The following is a 21,209-nucleotide window of genomic DNA, read 5'->3' as shown; positions in this document are numbered from 1 at the left end:
AAGCTTCATCTGTTAACTAGACAGCCTACTTGAGTTCCAAGGCCTCTTAAGCATAGCGTTCTGCAGAAAAGTCATCCTGTTTGCCTTGCCGCTGGCACTTACATCAGCCTCATATACTATAGGGTTTGCACTGCATGGCTGCAGAAAGCGTTGGATACACCCACCTCTCATGTTCGCATGCACGCAGTTTCAAGCGACGTTTAGGCGCGAAGAGACTGCTGCGGCTGCCCGGAACGCGCAGCCATCTGGTTGGCGCACAAAGGAAGGCGACCGAGCACAATTAAGTCGGCCCCAGTCTTTCAGGAGATCATTACGCTACAACGGGACCTTTTGTTGTCCCCGGAAAAGCGGTATCCATCAGAGCGCGCGGCTCGGGCGAGGTCCATTTTAAAGTCAAATTAAGACAGACGGTTGTCGGGTGGCGCTGCTGATGTCATTATTACGCACGCCAGTGAACCGCGCTGATGTCATCTCGCGGGCCGCCGCCGAGTCGATCAGTGTCCCGCACCAGCCGCACACATTCACTGCGCGGACACACGCACGCACAGCTTGGCTTTTTGTCGACCCAAGCGCAGCCGTTTCTTTGGAGGGTGGTGCAGAGGACGAATGCAGGGGGGGGGGGGGGGGGGGGGGGGGGTCGCTGCTCCGAGTACGCCGCCTGGTCTTTATGTGCCCCAAAACAGGGGTGAAACTCGGGGCGCATTCGAGCATCTATGGACGCACGGAGGGGGAGGGTGCGGAGAGGGGCAGGTCCCGTTCGGTGAGCGCTCGCCCACCCGTTTCCCTCCGAAGCCTGGCGAAAGGAGGAAATGACCCAAAAGTTATGGAATTTGCCGAGCGCGTTGGAGAGGACGCAGTAAATTTTCTCGGAGGGAGTCAGTAAGGGTGCGGGTTTCTGGTCAGCTTGTTCGCGGGCGCCCGCGTGGAAGAAATTCGCTGCCAGTTGTTGCGCGAACTCGAGGCAGGGGTGCATATGCGTGAGGCGTTGCACGCGCAAGAGAGGCGCTTTTCACTCCCCGCGGGTTGAACGGGGACGGGCGCCGCCACAGCCCGGGAGCAGCCCTGACAGCCACGAGTGAGGTGGCGAGGGTCAGAGTTAACGAGCACATCTGTTGGGCGCAGGGAGACGCGTGGGCGACTCTGCCAGGGCACCTGTCGAGCGTGGCTGCGTGCGCGATTTAAATAGAAATTAAAGGGCGCCTCCTCGGCTGCAAGTCGGCCGGACCAGTGGAGGGAGAAAAATCAGTGCGCAGCCGGGCGCCTTTTTAGACAGCTGAAAAAGCCAGCGAAGCCGTTTGATTTGATAAAGGCGCGGGCGACTCTACGTATGGCTCCCGCTATTACGTATGCTACCACGTGTTTTGCAACGTTTTGTTCGGGGCAAGAGACGCACCACGCGTGCGTGGGAGAAGTGTGAGCACTGCACACGCAGGTGTGCTATGCCGCGTTTTTCCCCCCTTGTCCCAACTTGATGCGGGCAGGGGGTGCCTCACCTTCCGAGTATCTTGGAGACGCATCCGTGGGAGACCCTCAGCTGGCGGCTGATGTCGCAGGGTCGCACTCCCTGGTGGGCCAGCTCCACAATGCGCTGCCGCACCACGTCCGGCAGAGGACGGCCGTTCACAAACACGCCGCCCAGCTGATTCACGCCACCATGACCTGCACAGACATGAGTGGAGACAGGGCACGCGTCACACGACCAGCCACGTAAAATTCTCGCGAGAAACGTTGCCGATGCCATGTTGGCCATCAAGAGAGCGAAACTTGACGGGCTCATCTTGACGGTCTTTTGTTTTTCGATTTTGGCTTTCTCCAAGCTCTTAATTTACTCCAGAATGCTTTCCATCTCTCATTAACTACATTTCGTCTGTCTCTGTACTGGCTCAGTACCGCCTGTGCCAAGCCTCTTGCAGAGGCGACTGGTCCGATAGATCGGGCGATTCGTGGAATCCCCAGCGTACCCACTGTATACCGCAGACATCGCACCGTTCTCGACGCCGACCTTGGGGCACCCACCCGTTACCAGCACACTTTCGCGCCTACCGTGCGCTCAGTGGCCGCCTCTATAGGTTAGCATATGCAGGCATTTTTGGGGCGCCCTGCCGGGCGCGAGGAGAAAAGTGTCTAGTTAGCGCTGCGCGAGGCCCTAGCACCAGCCGCTCTCGCGTCGGAGACGGCGGAGCAATGCAGAAATAAAGCGAGCCCAAAAGCGGACGAACATACGGGGGACACGTTGCCGGCGCGAGGGGGGAGGCGCGGCTGACAGTGAGACAAGGTGCTCACACGGGGCGCACCACAGCTAACAAAGAGCGAGCGCAGATGATGAACGAGCTGCAAAAAGGCGGGCAAAGCGTCAAGAATAAAGCGCGGTGGATGCGAGGTAACCTGGCGTAGGCGCACGCGGCCCGCATGTCGGCGCTCGTTTCACGCACCGGGCCCGGCTGGCTAGGTGCGCGCTCGCGCGCGGCCCCTGCGCGTCGCTCACCAAAGGGCACGCTGCCCTCGGCGAGGTGTTTTAAAAAGTCCCTGTCATCGCGCTAGAGTGACGCACCGGAGGACTTGCCAAGGCCAACCTTGATTTACGACGGCGACAAGAGGGGAACCCTTTGATTCCGCTGCTTCGTCGACATTTTGGCTTACGAATGGCGCGCAGTGTTCTGCACTGGCTTTCCTGCGCGCTCGCGTTTATAACGCTGCGACGCCGGCCGGAGATTGCGTCGCCGGAACACAAGTCGCTGCGCTGTTTGTGATTGATTGTTTCGCCCTGCCGTGTATGGTGTGTCCCTTCTTAGAAGACAGTTGCTGGGCGTGCCTACGTGTGTGGTGTTGGTCCCGATTCGTCGGCGCATGTCTACGTCATCCTTTTGACATTCGCCGTTCAACTGCGGGATAGGTGCGGTAAAGGGGGTGACCGTAACAATGTATCGCCCAGTGCCTCTAATTTTCCCTTTCTCCGCAAGGACGGTGGGAGAAACTCGGCCGTTCGGCGAACAAGCATCCTCGCCCTGACACAGAGCAGGGCCGAGGCCAGTCGAAGGTGCGAGACGCGGCCGCCAGTGATCAAGCTGCGAGGGTCAGTGTCCCGCCGGCACGTTGCGGCGGCTTCGAATAGAGCGGGCGGGCGCTGCGTTTATATTTACCGGCGACTCTCCCTCCGAAGGCGGCGGCACGCTTGTTCAACTAATGAGGCTATTCTCAGCGGTGGCGGTAGCGGCCGCGCGGTCGCTTGTTAATAAGCGGCCTTGCCGCCGCCGCTGGCAGCTGTTCAGGTGGAACGAACCGCTCGGAGACGGAGCGCCGCGGCGCTGACAGGATTCCTCCGCCGCCGGGGAGGAGGGGGAGCGCGCTGCTGCGGGGGTGGGCCCTTTTCGCGTGCCGCCGCGCAGCGAGGTGCGCGCCCTGGGGCTCGTGTCTACGCTGAGGTAATAACACGTGACGTTCTGCGTTCCAGCGTGCCGCGCGGGCTTTCGCAGGACTCCCCAGTGGAGGGGCTCCCTGTTGCTCCCGCGACCGACGCGTCGTGGTTCTTTAATAAGCGCCGCAACCTTAGCGTGCGACTTTTCGTTTCTCCGTTTAATTTTAACCTTTATTTTTGGTGCGCTGATCACCCCACCCAGGGAACAAACCCCTGTACCCAGTTACATACGCTCGTAAGTATGAGTCCTGTACAGGGCCAGTTCTGGTTGCGCGGTGGAATAGGTGTCCGGGAGCTCTGTGTACCACTCTACGACTTGAAAAGCGTTTCCTCTCTGCATCAAGTGATCTCGTCCATCTCCCGCTTTCTCTGTCCTTGCATGGCACTTGCCGAAGATGCGCGTGTGCGCCATATAATTCACCATTTGTTTGAATGAAAGGATTACAGCGATAACGACTCGCAATTAAGTGTTATTGTTGGAGTCATTTTGCACCGCTGAGGAGGTTAATCTGTGCGTTTGTGTAGTAAGGCACAAAACACCGTACGACCAAAGTGGAGGCGACTGAGGGAAATGGAGATTCACGCAGCATTTCACGGGCACTATCTCAGCCCCTCATTCGCTTGACAGCCTGCTCGCGGTTTCGTCAAGGTGTTGCCCAACGCTGTGATGCCGGAAACATTTAACATCGAGGAAGGGGCGCGCATTTTAAACTCTAAATTACAGTTACTTCCGTTTTGCTCCTTACGTGGTCGCCTAGTGCATAGCTTATCTTGCGAAACAGCCGATGGCTTACGGAAGCCTACCTGTAGAACAGGCAGGCCCGAAATTTTGGTCTATTCATTGATAATGAATATTTATTCTTTATTATTGTTTGTTTTCTCGCGGGTGATAGCGCTTTAAGAAGAGGAAGATGAGAAAATGGAAGCGATTCTAGTCGCAGCATTACCAGTACTGCCTGGCAGATCTGGCCTGGCAGCTTTCCCGCTGTGCCCTTTTTGTGCCGAACCTGAGACAACAGATCACTTCTTGCTGTTCTGCCGCCGCTTCTCTCATTTGAGGAAGCGTCTTTTGCAAATTCCATTTCATCAACTGGGCTTGCCTGTGTCCTCCGCGGTTGCTCTTTCCATTGGCGCTTCTTTGCTTGGACGAAGCGACAGGAGTGTGCGCTCTGCTGTGCAAAATTTTCTTCAAGAAGCGCAGCGACTCCCATTCTAATTTATTTTTCCGCTCTCAGTCAGTACGACATTGAAACATTACAGGCATTGTATACTATTATGCACATTAAGCCATTGTCCCGTCCTCGATCTCCAAGTTAACAGGACCCGTCCTTCCGTCTTCCAATCTATCATACTACATCCTATTACCACTCCTTTTCTCGTCAAAACTTTCCTGTACCCAGCAATTAACCGCCTGTGTCTTGGCTACTCCCCCGTAATGGGTATGTGCCAGCAACGTCTGAGGCCTTCCTTCCTTCCTTCCTTACCAGTATGCTTCCCTTCGATTCCTGTTGCGCGCATTGGAAGCTAACCGATTCAAGCGCGTCCCGAAGCTATGATCGCCTCACCACCCGCAGCACTTCGCTGCCGACTTCACCTCACGGCACTCGGCAAACACCCTCAGCCGGTGCACATTTTCTCGCGTCATCGACGACCGGGCCTTCCCCGGGAGATGGCGCTCCTTCTCCCAGGCCGCGCGCACCGGCGAGCGGAAGACGTAGACCACCCGGTGCATTGCGTCGACGCGCTGCCGTTTTCATGAGCGCCAACGGGCTCGATTTGCAGCGGCGATAAGGGCCCACCCAGGGATTCCTGCCGACTGTGCTCCGGGGGAAGCGCAGACTGTGCGCGGCGCTTCATCCGCGGCCAAGGGCCTTTTTTCGCGTCCACCGCCGCCGCGGCGGTCGGGTTTAAATTTGTAAAAAGGGGGGATGCAGGGTGGCTCCGGGAAAATAAATTGGGATTCCCAGTCGGAATGAAAAAGCGCCAGAGCCGGGGAAAGGGGGAGCTGCGTGATAGCGGCGAGCGATTGCGGACCGCGCTCACTGCACCCCTCCTCTCCCCGAAGAGAGCGCGCGGCACTATTTACGTGTGTTCGCCGCTCGCACTGCTGCCGGAGGCGGTCGCGGGCCGCTGTCTCTAAACGATGTCGCGGCCGGTTTATGCGGGGCCTGCGTGACGACTATATCGAGAGCGGCAATTAGGAGGACTGGAAATAGGCGCCCCACCCCCGGTGACGCGATCGCCGCGAGAAAAACACGCTTCAATGACGGCGGCTCGAACGGCTCAAGTTCGCGGACACGTGTCGCTGCGGAGCGCGCGAGGGTCGACCCACGTGACCGGGCTCTAAAAGCGGCACGCTTCGCTTGGCGTGAATGAAAGCGTACGGATTTTACCGTTGGTGGGTGTTTCGCCGCTGCCAGGCGACGCACGTTCTCTCGATTATTCAGCGAAACATCGTCGCTGAGTAGCCAACTTTTAAAACATTTTGAGTAGGTTAAGATACCAAGCACCTCCTCCCCGCTAAGCCTAGCACATTTTATTAAAATCGACATGAAAGAGTAATGTCAGCAATTACCCCCATACTTCCGACAATTAAGGCGGTAGCTTTTTCGCTCTGATTTATTTTTTTCTTATTTTTCGCAACTTTCCTACTGAAAATTAAGGACTACGTGCAGACAGATACATCACCACCATGCTGTATTAATGCGCCTCACTATCATTCAAAGAAATATTCGCTTTAATTTGTGGTATATATCTATCTTTATATACTTCAGCAAGCAAGCCTAGTATTTGCAAGCTTAGCGAAGAGAGACGCAGGTGCCTTAGGTACGCCGCTCCAGCTCGGAAATCGGTTTATGCTCGTCACGAAGCAAAATTATGACTATCGTCACTGCGTTTGTCGGCATATTGTTGGCTTGGCCGAGATGCCAGACCGAACCACCGAGTCCAACAGACAACTCATGACGTCAGATTAGGTTCCCGTGGCCTCGGTATAAACGCAAAAATTTGTATCCCGCATTCCGCCTTTCCCTGTTTATCTAGATGCGTTCTTTTCCCTAGCCCTCCCCCTCCCCCGTAATCGATTCGTGCTCGCGGATGCCAAACGCTCGTGACACATTTTGCTGCCGCCTTCCTGCGCCGTCGCCCCGAGCACACGACCAGTCCTTTCTCTCCGCGAATGCGCCACTCGCCTACGACGGTTTCGCGACCGCCGCTACAGGGCAGCCGGGGCTTTGCATGCACGCGCGGCCGAGAGCGCGCAGAAATAAGCGCCGGAGCGTTCCTGGCGCGCGGGCATTCCGGCCGGGCGCCTAATCCTGCGCGGAGATCCCCGGCTCGCGAAACGTGGCTCGTATACACGTGCTCAAACGATATTTCAGGAGCTGTACACGCCGCCGTTGTTATTAATTTACGGGCCGTAATAACCGCGCGCGCCGGCCGCGGGAGTTTCCCCCCGCGCGACGCCCGAGCTGCAGGTGCGATGATAGCGCGAGCGCGCGAGGGCTCTCCAGCCAACAAGGCATTCGAGTCAGTGCCCCCCCCCCCCCCATCCCCCTGAGCCCCTTCACAGCTAGCAAGGGCGCCTCGGGTAATGCACAGTGTGAAGGAGGAGTGGGGCGGGGCTCTGGGGGCTTTCCTGCCGCGCACTCGCAAATCTCTGGCAGCGAGGACGACCTGGAGGGAGTTGCAGCAGCGAGAAACGCGTGTTGGGGCGATGCAGCGCACTTTATAAAGGGCCAGCTCTGCCACTATCACGCGGCTGCTGCCGCAGAAAGGGTTTTCCATGCTCAAGAGGCTGCACGCGGGAGGCTTTGCGTCGCGCGTACATTGCGGGTTGTCTCCCGCCCCCTCCTGGCTTAGGGGCGCGCGTTGTCGGTGCATGGATGTGTATTCGCGCCCTTTTGTTGCTTTACGCGCTGTGAAACACAGCACGCGCGCTGAAAACGAAGCCGTTCGCGTTGAGAAAATGATCTCGCGATGAAAATGAGCGGAAAGGCGAAGAAATGGCTCGACGTCTGGAGATGGGGAAAGATTTAATGATCGGACGAAATGAAGAATAAAGCGCGTGCGAGAGAAGCGGCTATTTAGCGAGCTGTGTTTGCGAACCCGTCCGGACACACAGCTGATCAAAATCCTCTACCTTTGAAAGCGACTGCCAGAAGTAGCTATAGTGCTAAATGAAGGTAAGTGGTACAACAGCCAAAGCCGGAGTGCGTGCGTCGCGTCGCGTACGCAAGGCTCTCACGCTGGGAAGGAAACGACGCAGCAGTAAGTCTACAGGGCGTCTGCGCCGCGTGTACTCGCAGCGCTGTCTGGTACTGCAGGACTTGCGATGCATTGCAAATAACAAATTAAAAATGAAGGGTGCAGTGACAAGTTCGACTTGGGTTAAGCCCACTATTGTTACATTATTCTACGTGACGGTAGCACGACTTTTCGGAGTAGAATAAAAGTTCCTGCACAGGACACTGAATTATGTTAAAAAAACCGAAGGTTGTGGGGAAACACAACAGGAGAGGACATCATTCGAGCGTAAAAGCACGTACTGGGAGTCAACAAGAAGAGAGTGTGGCATATTGGCTCAGCGTTTTTGTCGTGACAGTATATAGTGTGATTGAAAGCTCCCTTTACCAACAAAAAAAAAAAGCGCATCTCAGAGTAGAACACGGTAACCTTGAAGACCATTTGTAGGGGCGTCAACGGCTTTCAAATGTTACAAAAGATTACTGAGGCATAACCAACCGCACGGGATGACAAGCAGTGAACTTCACCCTGTGTGCACGGAGTCGCCTTGTTATTTCTCTTAACTACACTCTAAACACAAAGGTGTAAAACGGCAGTAAGCTGCCCTCTAGCGCACTAACTTTTATAAAAGGGGAGTGCGCGTATTCGTGTTTGGAGTGTAGTGGACCATTTCGCCCGTGAATATAAGCCGATAGTATCAGATTGCTCCATCACGTCGTTATTTAAATCGAAGAGTTGCATGTTTCAATGCACAAACAAGTAGGGTAGAAATTGCAAGCTTAGGTACTTTGTCGAATAGGCAGCTCGAGTGAGTGAAGCAAAATGAAATGCCATACGTCGATTGCTTGTTGAAGCTAAATGCACGACATGGCTCAATGGCCACAATGTATATTGGCATATATTTGTGAAAATATAAAAAAATGGCGGCAACACACGCGGAAAAGCGAGCTTCTGTTTGTCAATGGGAATCTCCAGAGCCGTATGTCTTACCCTGAACAAAATTATTAGGAAAGTATTTTTTTCGTAAAAAAACAACAAACAGCCCACGAAACCGTGAAATCAGAGGTGGCACAAAGTGTGACAGGAGTACAGAAAGAAGCGCTGGAACGTTATTTTGAAGCGCAGAAAATCCGAATGCTGAGCTGGATAAAATTTTAAAGGTCAGATCGTCCGCTGAAATTCATATTTAAACGTGACCAAGCTAAGACCACAGCGATATCCCATCGAGAACAATAGCGGCAGTGCACGGCTGAGCTTGGCTGTGATATTCGAGGGAAACGCGGTTAAATGTAGAAAACCTCGACGAAAATGCCAGGAAGCAGCGCGCCGAGGACGACGGTGGGAGGCCGGGAAAAGAGGGGGGGGGGGGGGGGAGACGTTTTATTCGCTTACACTTGGGAGCGCCGCCGCCGCGTCGTCCCCGGTGGCATAGCCCGCGCACGCATCGCTCCTTGGCGCCCGGTTGCTCGCCGGGAGAGAGCGACTTTTTTTGGGGCGGATGCTATTTTTCCGGGCCACTTTTGTCGTCTTTTCTCGCGCCGCGCGGCAACGCGCAAGAAGAAGAGGAGCCATGGCTCGAGCCCGCTTGTGGGATCTCAAGATAGAATCCCTTCGCATGTTCCTCGCGTTGGGGGATTCTCTGGTCCCCTGTGCTTCGTGCCGCCGACGCCGCCGCCGCAGCACCCCCCCCCCCCCCCCCCTCCAATCTCTGTCTTCTCTGTTTTGCTATGTGTTTGCGCTTTTTTTATATAATTTTACGCACCGTGTTGTCTCCAAAATCCGCGGTTCCAGCGCAGACCGATCGCTTCGCGTTCAGCAGATCTGTCTCCGCGAGAGGCAAGGAACGGCGAGGTCCCAACGACGTCTGTCCTTTCTCCCCGCCGTTGCCGAGGGCACGTGTCAAAGTCCCCGCTCTCAGTGTCCTGCTCACCATACATGCAAGCTTTTATAGCCGTCGAATCGCATCAAACGAAGCACGAATGACGGCACCGCCTCTCCGAGACCATGCAGATAACAGCCGCCGCCACGCACAATTCAGGCGACGTCGTGGAACGTCCTTCGCACTGCCAGCTTCTCGAACACAAATTACCTCGGTAAAAAAAAAAACGAATAAGTCAGCGAGCGCCAAAAAGAAGTAGTAGGAAACAGCAGCGACAAATGGCGCAACCTGCCCGAGATCGTGCAGTGGCGAAGGGAGGGGGTGCACTCCAAGCGCGATGCCTTCATCGCGCGTGCACTGCAGCGGCGGTAGGAAGAGCAAGAGAGCGACGAGCCCCCTTTAGCGGCACGCCGCGGCGTGGACAGGCCCGGGCTCTGGCGGCTGTCACGCCCAGATAAGCGGCGGGACCCCGTGCGCTGCACACTCGCGACGACGCAGCAACAGCGGCTACGGCGACTGTCCCACGCGCGGCGAGCGCTGCGTGCCCGCATGGCCCAAGAATCTCGCCAGGCGTGCCAAGAATCTGCACGCCCGAGTCTCCCCGCCGCGGTGCGAGGGGGCGAAGAAGGCCGGCCCGCGTCTCGCTAATCAGTCATTGTAATGATGCGCCGCCCGAGGAAGCCGCTGCGTGCCCGTGGCACCCGCGTTTGCTTTGTCCGAGCACGCGTTTTATTTAGGCTGGGCCTCGCCTGTCACCCAATACGACACGCCTGATAGGGCCTCGTGCCGGCGCTCTTCGCGTGCCCCATTACCAATGCGCGGCAGATGAATGGCACGCGCCACCCGCTCCCGATCGTCCCACACGTCTTTACGTAACACCAGGACCGCGCTTCTATCCCTCCCGCAGTGAGAGCACGGCGCATGTGCCCGCTCCACGTTCAGTTCCATACTAGCGTCGTCAAGATCACCGCAACTTGGGAGCTCCTCTTCCTTACTACGGTTAAGCCAACTGTCCCTCATTTCCGTAACAGGCAGAGGGCGAAATAGCCTTGTCTCGTTTTCCTCCGGGCTGCCTTGTGCGTGTACAGTCACCCTTTCCACTGCCACTGAGCGTGGAAGAAATAAAATGCACTGCTGACGGCGACTGAGGCGTTAGTGCATCAGAGCGTTCAAGGATGCTGTTCTGCGCTACTACGTAGTGCAGCGTCATTTTCGTCGCATAAACTAAGACCTCGTACAATGTGCGCAGAACGGCTTTCAAACTATTCAACCTGTATGCGTGTTTTTATGCGTTCACAGTTACCAGCTAACTATTTATATTTATCAATCGCCCCGGAAGGAGCACGCGCGACACGGGCTGCCGAGATGCTGCTGAGCTAAGCGAAGCGTTTCTGACACAAATGCTGCGCGTTCCACTGAGAAGGCGTATAACGCCGGACCTTGTGCCCGTTGGGAGCGGGACGCGAGAGTGCACGACAATAAGAGAAGGCTGGGGAAGGCGACGATATATGGCGACACGGCGAGTGCGGCTCGGGCCAGAACACTGGCGGCGCGAAGGTGGGAGCGCCGCGCTGAGGGGGAGGGGAAGCGGCCCTTCCCGTATTAATAGCGGCGAAACGCATCGCGTCACACGCATAACGCGAGCGCCTCTTTCCCCCCGGCCGGCGCACAGCAAAGGCGCACTTCGCCGTCTCTGCGTCGGCGGCACAGCAGCAGCTCGTCGGCCGCCCGCGGACTCACAACGATGCCCCCTTGGGCCCCGCCGGCGCATTCGGAGCAGAAATTAATTTTCAGGAAGCTCCCTCTGTCCGCGCACCGCTGCCTGTTGGCCGCGCCGTGCTCAAAGGCGTGACCGCCTTCAAAAGAGCCCTTTGAAGAGTCCACTCGGTGCTGCGTCTCTGTCTGTCTGCGGAGGAGGCCCCGGGGTGTGCCGCGGTGCCTGGGGCATCGCGCGCCGCGTTTCTGGGCGCGTTAGGGGGTAAATAGCGCGAGCGGAACGCGCGCATATACCCACCTGGGTCGACGCGAGCGCGTACACGGAGGATGCAAGGCTGGCGAAGCCCGCGTCGTCTTATCTCTACCGATTATTAATTTTTTTTCGTTTTTACAAAGAGTTCTTTTAGAGACTTCCTACGGCACGCCATTTCCAGCGCACGTGTCAAGAAGGGAACATTTGCTTCTTGAGCGGAAACGTACTTTTATACGTTCGTGGCGAACCAAAGCTGTGATATAGGTAGTGTGGCAAAGAACGCGCCAGTGCGAGAGCGCAGGAAAAAAAAACGGAATAGAGAAAAGAATACGAAGGCCCGAAATGAATGCCGCTTTTGGAGCCCATCCTGCCGCAGGCAACGAATCTCTTCACGCAGCATCGCTCGTCCCCCGCTGGCGGCCTCGAGAACACACGGCTTCGATTTGAGACGTGCCCGGACATCTCTTTTTTTTATAGCAGACGCAATTAGGAAAAGGATGAGCCAGTACGGAATGCCAGCGCAACTCAAATAAGCCTATCGAGCAGCTCTGTAGGTATTCGTACACGTGATATTGAAGGGCACAAGTGCGACGTTGCTCCTTGTATCAGGCGTGTATTGTTGTAACTCGTAAAAAGAAAACTTGATTTACTGTGCGCTTTCCTGCTTTCATTAACACTGCAGCAAAGCAGCCAGAAAGCGCCGCACTGCGCCTACTCTCGAGCAGCCGCCTCAGTGGAGCGACCGAAGCTCGGATCGCTTCTCGCCGCGTGCGCTCGGCTGGGCGGCTCGAATGACGGACGACCCCCCGGCGGCGACGCGAGCCGCGAACCCGCGCCCCCGTGAATGCTCACCTTCGGGGCGAGCCGCTAATCGTCGTCGGGGCACGCGAGCCATCCGATACACGCGCAGCGGGCCCCGGTGGCGGCACTCTGCGGCCGCGCGAAACAATGGCCGCTGGGTGGTGCCTGCACGTGAGCCTCGGCCCTTTGTGGAGCCGCCGAGGTTTGGGCGGCCCGGCGGACTCGGTCCGCGCCCCGCGTTCCCCCCGGAGCTCGTCGCGCCGCGGCACGTACGGCATTCATGCTTCATTACAGACGGAGCACGTAGCCGCAGCGGGGCGCCGATCGTTGTCGGTGCGGCAGAACGTCCATCTTGGTCGCCGACGCTTCCTGCTTGTGCTCTGCGCTTTTGTCGCGCTGCCGCTGTTGCGTCGCGCAGTCGCCGGACGTCCAGCCCGCCATTTTCAGTTGCTCTGCGCCCGGGCACTGACCGGCACGCAACGGGTCTCGCGGAGCATGCGATTCGACTGAAATTGCAAGGTGTGCACTTGTAGAGAGCGACAATTAGGCGACGTTATTAGCTTTTTATTGCATTTGTTCCAAACCGTATGCACAAATCAACGAAGCTACCGATAGAATTAACATTTGGGAACCCACAAAAGAGAAAAAAAAACACGCATCTTTGAGAGGAACAAGAAGGTTTTGAAAAATTTTAAGGCAGTATTTTATCGGGATTCTTCACGTAGGGTTTATCCCCTGTCTTTCAGATTTGATTTTTTTTTTTGCTACGCACTATACACATCGCACCGGACGCGCAGTAGAGTCGGAAGAACTGTGCGCCTCTCACGTTTAACAGCGCTTGATTGGCAGCAGGGCACTAGAACCAGCGCACGGTACCTGAAAAATATTAACGCGCCTATAAAGCAAAATAAGAAAGTTTATGATTAAAATAAAAATTGTCGGATTTAATTAGCTTTCTGCAAAAGCGAAATCATTCTAACTGCTGCTAGCGCCTCTTTTGTCAATGCTTTCAATACTTTAATCATGTTCTTAGCCGCCGCGGTGGCAGAGTGGTTACGGCGCTCGCCTGCTGGCCCGAAAGACGCAGGTTCGATCCCGGCCCAAGGTGGTCGAAATTTCCGGAGCCCTTCACTACGGCGTCTCTCATAGCCTGAGTCGCTTTGGGACGGTAAACCCACATAAACCATAAACCATGTTCTGCAGGTAAATAAGCTACACTTTTAAGAGCATACTGCTTCAATACTACCCTTATAACACCCGTAATTTTACTGAACAGGCTGTCGTCAACAGGGTAACACCCATCCTGTACTAAATTTTGTTATTAAGGTGTAACAGGGTTCATCTTCTGCCAGTATGCCCCTGGAGATCAGTGGGGAGCAATCAGTTCTCTGGAGCTCTTCATGTAGCTATATATATATATATATATATATATATATATATATATATATATATATATATATATATATATATATATATATATATATATATATATATATATATATATATATATATATATATATATATATATATATATATATATATATATATATATATATATATATATATATAAGGCGCGAATTGCGATTGTCTTTCCGAAAACATCATTGCAGCTTGATGCGCGTCACTGTACTTATTGCGTGCGCCGTCAAAAGTTTACTGCAAAATAAAATACATATCCACAAATGCAGCGCCAAAGCTGCAACTACTAGGTAGGATATGTGGTGTTTATGCTTTTACAGCGATAGCTGTTAGGCACCCGTCCCTGGCTTGCGCGCCGTAGTCGTCCGCCGTCGTCGCTGTAGGCGTAATCGGTGGTGCGTTAATGACAACCGCCCACCACGGATGAGCTGGGTGGATGTCACGGTCAACCTGGGTGGCTCTGTTTGGAGCAGCCGCCTGCCAGTGCAGGGATGCATCACCTGACCACTACGCCAGTGCGCCAGCAAAATATCCTCAAAATAAAGCGTGTTCAAAATTAGATTTTACTGATTTAAAAAAAAAAGTGAAACACCGTATGCTAATGCCGCATTTTCACATTAGTAATGCGGCCACGCGGACACAAATTAGGGTAATAATTGTCTCCGTAAATTCAGTAATTAACTGAAATTCATTAATTAACTTTTTATTGGCTGAAGTTAGCGTGCATGTTTATATTGAGAACTTGGAGGCAGTTGCTTGCGAGGGCTATTCCATTTTGTATAATTTTTGTAACGCGCCTGTGTCCTGAGATGTGCACGTCTAAAATTTCGTCCCAGTTCGTCTAGTTAGTTACGCATGCGAGACAGCGGCTATCAGGTTGAAGCACCTCCCTCGTGTGACGCAGCGGTTGTTTATGGCACGCTGCCCCGCAAGAGTGCGCAGCGAGCGGCGACGCGGAAAACTTTTCGTTCTGGGCCAGCGTTTTCCTTCTCGGCTATCGAAACGAATGAACTGTTGGGTCGGCGATAAGCGAGAGATATTTGCAATGCCACTCGCTGCACACTCTTCGAAGGCGGAGTGTCATACACAACAGCTGCGTCACACGAGAGAGGTGCTTCAACCTGATAGCCGCTGTCTCGCATGCGTAATAGGACGAACTGGGACGAAATTTTCGACGTGCGCATCTCAGTACAGAGGCGCGTTACTAAAATGGTACAAAATGGAATAGCCCTCGCAAGCAACTGCCTCCAAGTTCTCAATATAAACTTGCACGCTAAATTCAGCCACTAGAAGTAAATTAATGAATTTTTGTTAATTACTGAATTTATGGGGACAATTATTATCCCAATTTGTGTCCGCCTGGCCGCATTACCAACGTGCAAAAGCGGCTTTAGCGTACGGCGCTTCACATTTAAAAAAAAATCAGCAAAGTCTAATTTTGAACACACTGTATATGGTGCTTACGCTTTTTATACGCTCGCCGAATGCGCTTCTTTAATGTGCAAGGAAGGTTCTGGCGTTCTACAGCGGTGCATGAACTGTCCTGTTGCGGTGTTTGCGCGTCTGTAGGTGGGCGCGTGCGGTTGCGCGTTCGATACCTCAGGATATTTATGCGCTGAAGTTGTTACATGACGCGCGTTGTTGTGGCTTTATGGGCTGTACACTAAGCGTTGCGGGTGGGGCAGGCTTCAGTGAAGGTGGAGGACCAATGGCTCTGGATATTTATAATGACGCATAGGAGTGGCAAGCAAATCATGCTTAGGTACCCGCTGCACCCTTTTTGAAGATTGCTCATTGGTTCGAACACCGTAGTAAAAGTGGATGTTTTATGTATACAGCGCCCATTGTATGCGTGTTTAATTGTCCATAAACACCCTTCTTGAGGGCTGCAAAAGTGTGAGTTATAGACACCACGAGCCACCTGTAGGGGTGTAAAATCACCGCGTGTTTACGCTGCTACAGGCTGTCCACGCATCAAGGCATCAAGGTGTTCAGTTGTCTTCAGGCCGAATATCTGTCAGCAAGTTACCTGGAGTGCAAGTAACAGTTAGTCTTCGTTGTACCCGTCCTTCTATCGCGTGTAGGTCTTGTCAAGGAACAAGCGCCTCCGTAAGAGTGCACGTTCCCGCAGAAATAATTGAATAGCCATTCAGTTTCCTGTGGTGTTCATCGCGAAGCAAAATACGCCATGAAGTGTATTTCTTTTACCTTTGCGTGATGAAGGGCTGCTTCCTTTTTTTTTTGTAACATTATTTTAATATTCGCTGTTAGTTAAAGTGCATTTATGACTGTTAGGAAGATATATACCGCATTTCCATGTCTTTATAATCTATCGAACGGCGACTATTGCTCGTGTTTCCTTCGAAGAAAGGCCGCGATAAATGGCAAACAAGTCGCAAGGAAGGACTGGGAGCTTCAGCAATATACATTGATTACTGACATGTTTTGTCGTTAATGGTCATAATTTACAAGCGTAGTGGTCTTTTCTCAGTGACAGAAGTTTCCTTGTTGTCATATTTTGCGGCTGTAGATGAGTGACGAATTGTGAATATCTTTCAAATGGGAATAAAGAACATTCAGCACACCAAATCAGACCCAACATGAATATTGAATTGACGATTTAACCGTAACCAGCCGTTACACGAGTCTCCGGTGACCTTATTTTCACCGCTGTCAACGAACCCTTGTCCGAACTCTACGGATATCTTTGTCCTGTTTTCCTTCGGGACGTCTTTCATTCGGTCTCTATCTCCTTACTTCCAAAAAGTGGCTGGATTTTATGCGCAACTCACGACGGAAACCGTGGATGCCCTTTTACCACGCCATATATCTATAACAACCAATGCCCGTCTCAAATGACAGCTGCAAACAAGACTGCGAGCGCGCTCAAACTAAAGAGACGCACGAGACAGGTTGCAGAGGCAGTAAATGCTCCCCCCCCCCCTCCTTTTAGGGTTGGTGCAGCGCGCAATGCGAGGAAAGAGGGCAAGTGTCAAATCTCGTGCACTCGCATATATACTTCACCACGTTCGCGCGTCTCACATGGACGTTCCTGTCACGTCGTTTATTTCTTAGTCGGCTATACGCTCTTTTCTTTTTGCGCCCATCTCGATGTTCGCCTGGAGGCGTGATTCGGGGGCACGTGATGCAGTTACGCTTTGCGAAGCGTGAAGCCGTGCGTAGCGCATGCGGCCGTGCTCGGGCGGCGCGGAACCGCCGTGCGTGCGCGGGCTCTGTACAACGAGATGCGCTAACAGCGTGTGTCGCACGTGTGTGTGTGTGTGGACGGTCCCCTTCCGGGGCCCCCTCAGTGCATGTGGACAGAGCGTGAGTGACGTCACGACGGACAGAATGATTCAGATTGACAGAACACGACCAACGCTGCCGCCAGCCGTCCGCTAAAAGCCCGCGCGAAGAGCAGGACACCTGCATGCGACTGGCGAATAAGAATTGCTTTTTTTTTTCAGCCCTCCCCCTTTTTCACATTTATACTTGCACAGTGTCAAACTAAAACCAGTTGTTTTGCACTCGGTCTAAACGTTACAAGTTTGTGCACGCAGAAAAGCGCTGCTTCTTGGTGCCGGAAATATAGATATACGCGTGGGGTTGGTGCTAGCGACTGGGTAAAACACGACTGTTTCGAACGCCGTTAGTTGGAAAAGGAACTTCATATTTAGGTGGTGCCATGGCTTCACTTGTTGTATGAATGCATACTTTCGAACTTGTATACTAAGAGAGTACACAACAGTTTTGCATACAGAATTTTACTCGTGTCTAGTTTCTGGCTTAGTTTATTTGGCTCATAAAGTTAGTTGTTTTAACAGAAACGCGAAAAGATAAATCGAACTGCTATATAGTTACAGTGAGTGTTGATGTCCGATTCGACGCTTCCAGTACAGCGCAGACGCTGGAAGCGTGCAAAACAATCTGCTTTCTTGAAGTTTAGCTTAATGGGATTCAGATTATAAGAATTGCATGCACTAACATGATCGAACTGGCTGCACAGATAATCCTCTAATATTTGAAAAGTGTTGTTTATACATGCAGTTTATAAGTCATATACTTGAAAAAAGTACTGAAAAATGCTTCAGTAATATCGAGCTTACAGGGTTGTCATTAATGGAGCTCGCACGTCTTTCTTTTTTTTTTCCCCAGGAGCAGAGTAAACATATCTTTTCTCGAACAATAGATTATTTTATAATTCTTACAGGTTAGCTTAGTTAGTAATGCGACGGTCATGGACAGGCGGTGGTGCCGGTTTTGATCCGCGGGCCAGGACGGATTATTCTTCAACCATACGAAGTTTCTGTGAAAGTCGTATAGCGTTCCTATGTAACCGTATGGTTGCGCTCGGATGGATGCTAATGACTAATTGCTGCCTTATTACATTTTACGATGCAACGAGTGAAATAGAAGAGAGACCCAAACGTGGCTGCATACTAAACACACGTAATTACCTGACAGTAACCACCCACTTCTTTTACGAGTTACCTAAACTTCGTCCTGCAATACATTATACCAACAAACACATGCCCAAGCAATTTGTTGCCTTCAAGAAGTGTCCCGATTCTGAATATGTCGCAGCATACCTCAACGTTGGCGAAAAGGTATTGATATCGAATGATCGGCACACTTCCCATACATCATATTCTCATCAATACATAAACATTCTTTGGTCACACCAGGTCCATGTGAATCCGAGCACGCACACGGCAAGAACAGTGAAGCGCTGCGCTGCTCTTTTCCCATGGCGTCTCACAGAGTGAAGGGCAGCTCAGACTGTTGTTGACAGCTCGTGCAGTCGCTGCTGAAGGTTGGGTAGTATGCATGGCTGGTTTTATAGCAGGAATGCAAGTCAAGCGTCATTATAAAAGGGACTCTTAGATTTTGAGAAAAGCGCTGGCTGACCCGTATAATTGGTCGATTAACAAATAGTTATGCACCAAACCAAAGCTGTGGGCTTTTTAGGAAAGCTGTAATGGAGAGAGTTGGAATAAATTTGACCAACTAGTGTTCTTTAACACCAAGTGGTCGAAATTATTCCACGACAGAGGCACAATTTTCCGTATTACGCATTGCAGTCGGACGTGATAGGCACTTAATATGAAACCTCAAGACGGCGTTAGATGCATTTCAATAAAATACGAAATGGCGAGCCATTGCCATTTTCAATCATCAGCCTAAACAAACTTTCACTGTATCCAGGGGCCCTATATTGTGAGCGTTCTTTTTACGTTCCTTTCATTTCCCTATTTGCCATCACTCAGCCTCATTTTTGATGCCACAGCCAGCGAACGACACTTCTTGTTGGCTACTAACCATGACGTCACAGGCGTCAGCTGCCAATGATAAAGAAAGAGAGAATACGCCTGCAAATGTATCGTTGCAAACCGAGGCCCCTAGCGATTGCATTTGTGACGTACTTTGCAACAGCAAGGCGTTGCTACGAGAGGTATAGCAGTGAGCAAATAATGCTGTATAGCTCGAGCACATGTGGACAGATCCAAGAGATTTCGCTTCGCGGCGACGCAACCAATGTTGACAGAAGAATAGTCTCTACAAACAGTTGTTCAGAGTTCCTAAGCAAGCATGTGTATCCTGTAACAGTTCCTGAGACGTTTAGGGAATAGCTGCCTTCGGTAAACAAAACAGAAAGAAGGTAGCAGAGATTTTAAAAGCTGCGTGCTAGAGAGTCGGAATTACCTGATGCCATGGATCTAGACAATAACCTACGATTATGTTTGCATTTGGGTGTACATAACGCGTGCCACTTGGAATCTCGATAAACCGGCCGCCTAGCTGTGGAACAATAAGCGTCTAATGATCGGTCGATCAGAGTGGCGAAGCGAGGAACCAAAACTAGCGCATGCAGTCCTGAATTATGCAAGGAAGCCAGTTCAAACGATGCTCGCGCGTTTCGCCGACGCTGCTCTAGCCAGCCCCTCTCGCCTGATGATAACTGTCAGACCTCGTACAAGGCGCGCTCGTGCAGTTTTCGGACAGACGCACCGGGGAGCACCATGCATGCATCCCGCGCGTGGGAATACCGGCGTGCGTACCGAGCTTGGCGAGCCTCAGCCTGACGTCGAGCAAGTAGTTGTAGTAGGCGAGCGGCAGGAAATCCATGGGCGGCGGTGTGGCGCCTCAGCGGGAGGGCGACTGAGCGACTGGCGGCCGGAGACTGCTCTGAGCTCAGGCGGCCGTCCGGGACCCGGGCGTCGGCGCCGTGGCGCGCTTAACCAGGTTAGGAAACCGGAGTCTTGCGGTGCTTTCAGGGGGAGATTTTTATGCGGAACCAGGCGTCTTCGTTTGAGCGCGGCACCGCGAGACGTGACTGTGACCGGCCCTCCCGAGGAGTGCTTCCCTTTGGGGCGGCCCTGTCCCGTAATCGAGTTAAGGGTCCCGAAAAGTGCAGCTAACAAGCCAGAACGGACCGCCGGCGACACGTAGCAGCGCCGGCTTTCTTGCTTCGTCTTCCGCCTCCTCCGTCGTCGCTCTGGGGATGACGGGTATTGATCTGGTTACGTCTGGAGAACTTGGCTCTTTTGCCGCGCTTCTCTCGGACGCGGCTTCGACGTGCGATGGACCTCCCCCCACTCCTTTCACCCGTCCACATGGGCACCCCCTTCCTTCTTCAGCGGGCTGTGCAGTCCGCGCCAAAGCTCGGTCGGGGCCGTCAATTTTTAATCGCGCTCCGCTTACGACATTGGCCATGCGGCTCTCGGCGACCACCGCGAGCCGGCATGCGGCGGCGCAGGTGGCAGTAGCGCGAGCTGTCAGCGCGCGTGCACGGCTCGGCGAGCGGCGGCGCACGTGCCGAGGCAGCTGCGCGAGGGAAGACGACGCAGATTTGTCACCGCGAGCGACGGCGGCGACGCGCAAAGTCACGTCGCGGCCGCGTCATTAGCATGCACGCTGCAAGGCCGCACTTACATGAATAGTATTCCATCATGGTGGCGTTGTACCGGTAGGCCGTGGTTAGGTCCATGTCGAGTGGCCGTCACGGCTCCGCGCTGGCGCCTCGGGCGCGTCACTGAGCGGCGTCCCTGGCCGGGCCGCTCGGGGCCGGGCTATTATTGCCCGCAACAAGCACGCGGCTGGTCTCGCCGGGACCCGCTCATAATTGCCACAACTGGGTAATCGGATTGGTCCAATAGCCGCCGCTCTCGCGGACCCGGCGGGCGCGATCTTGCCAAAAATCAATCACGGAGTCATCCGGAGCGCTCAACGAGCCCCGGAAAGCGCGCATTGGCCCGCCGCCGTGACGTGGGCCGCGTCGTCACGCGCCCCGCGCCCAATAGGAGGCGGCGGGAAACACCCCCTCCGGCTCCCAGAGGGAGAGGAGCATCGGGATGCTGCGGCAGGGTCCGCGTCCGGGGCCTCTCTCGGGCCTCTCGGCCGTCGCCGCGCCACCGCTGCTGCCGCTCTAGACCTCGCGTTCACGGCTCAACCGCGCTTTCTGCGAGCCCGACCGAACACAA

General features: G+C 53.6%; 1 protein-coding gene across 1 annotated transcript in view; it reads right to left on the bottom strand.

The window, feature by feature from the left end:
* Window positions 1-21,209, bottom strand: part of LOC144114797 (uncharacterized) — a gene marked incomplete in the record, with an annotated part of 203,632 nt that overhangs the window by 53,639 nt on the left and 128,784 nt on the right. The window contains 1 exon segment of the mRNA XM_077648759.1: window positions 1,494-1,659. Coding sequence (XP_077504885.1) covers window positions 1,494-1,659 — 166 coding nt within the window.

The sequence above is a fragment of the Amblyomma americanum genome, chromosome 1 (assembly GCF_052857255.1).
Source record: "Amblyomma americanum isolate KBUSLIRL-KWMA chromosome 1, ASM5285725v1, whole genome shotgun sequence".
In the NCBI taxonomy this organism is placed as follows: Eukaryota; Metazoa; Arthropoda; class Arachnida; order Ixodida; family Ixodidae; genus Amblyomma; species Amblyomma americanum.
The sequence above is the reverse complement of the archived record's forward strand: the minus strand, read 5'-3'. Positions and strand labels throughout refer to the sequence as shown.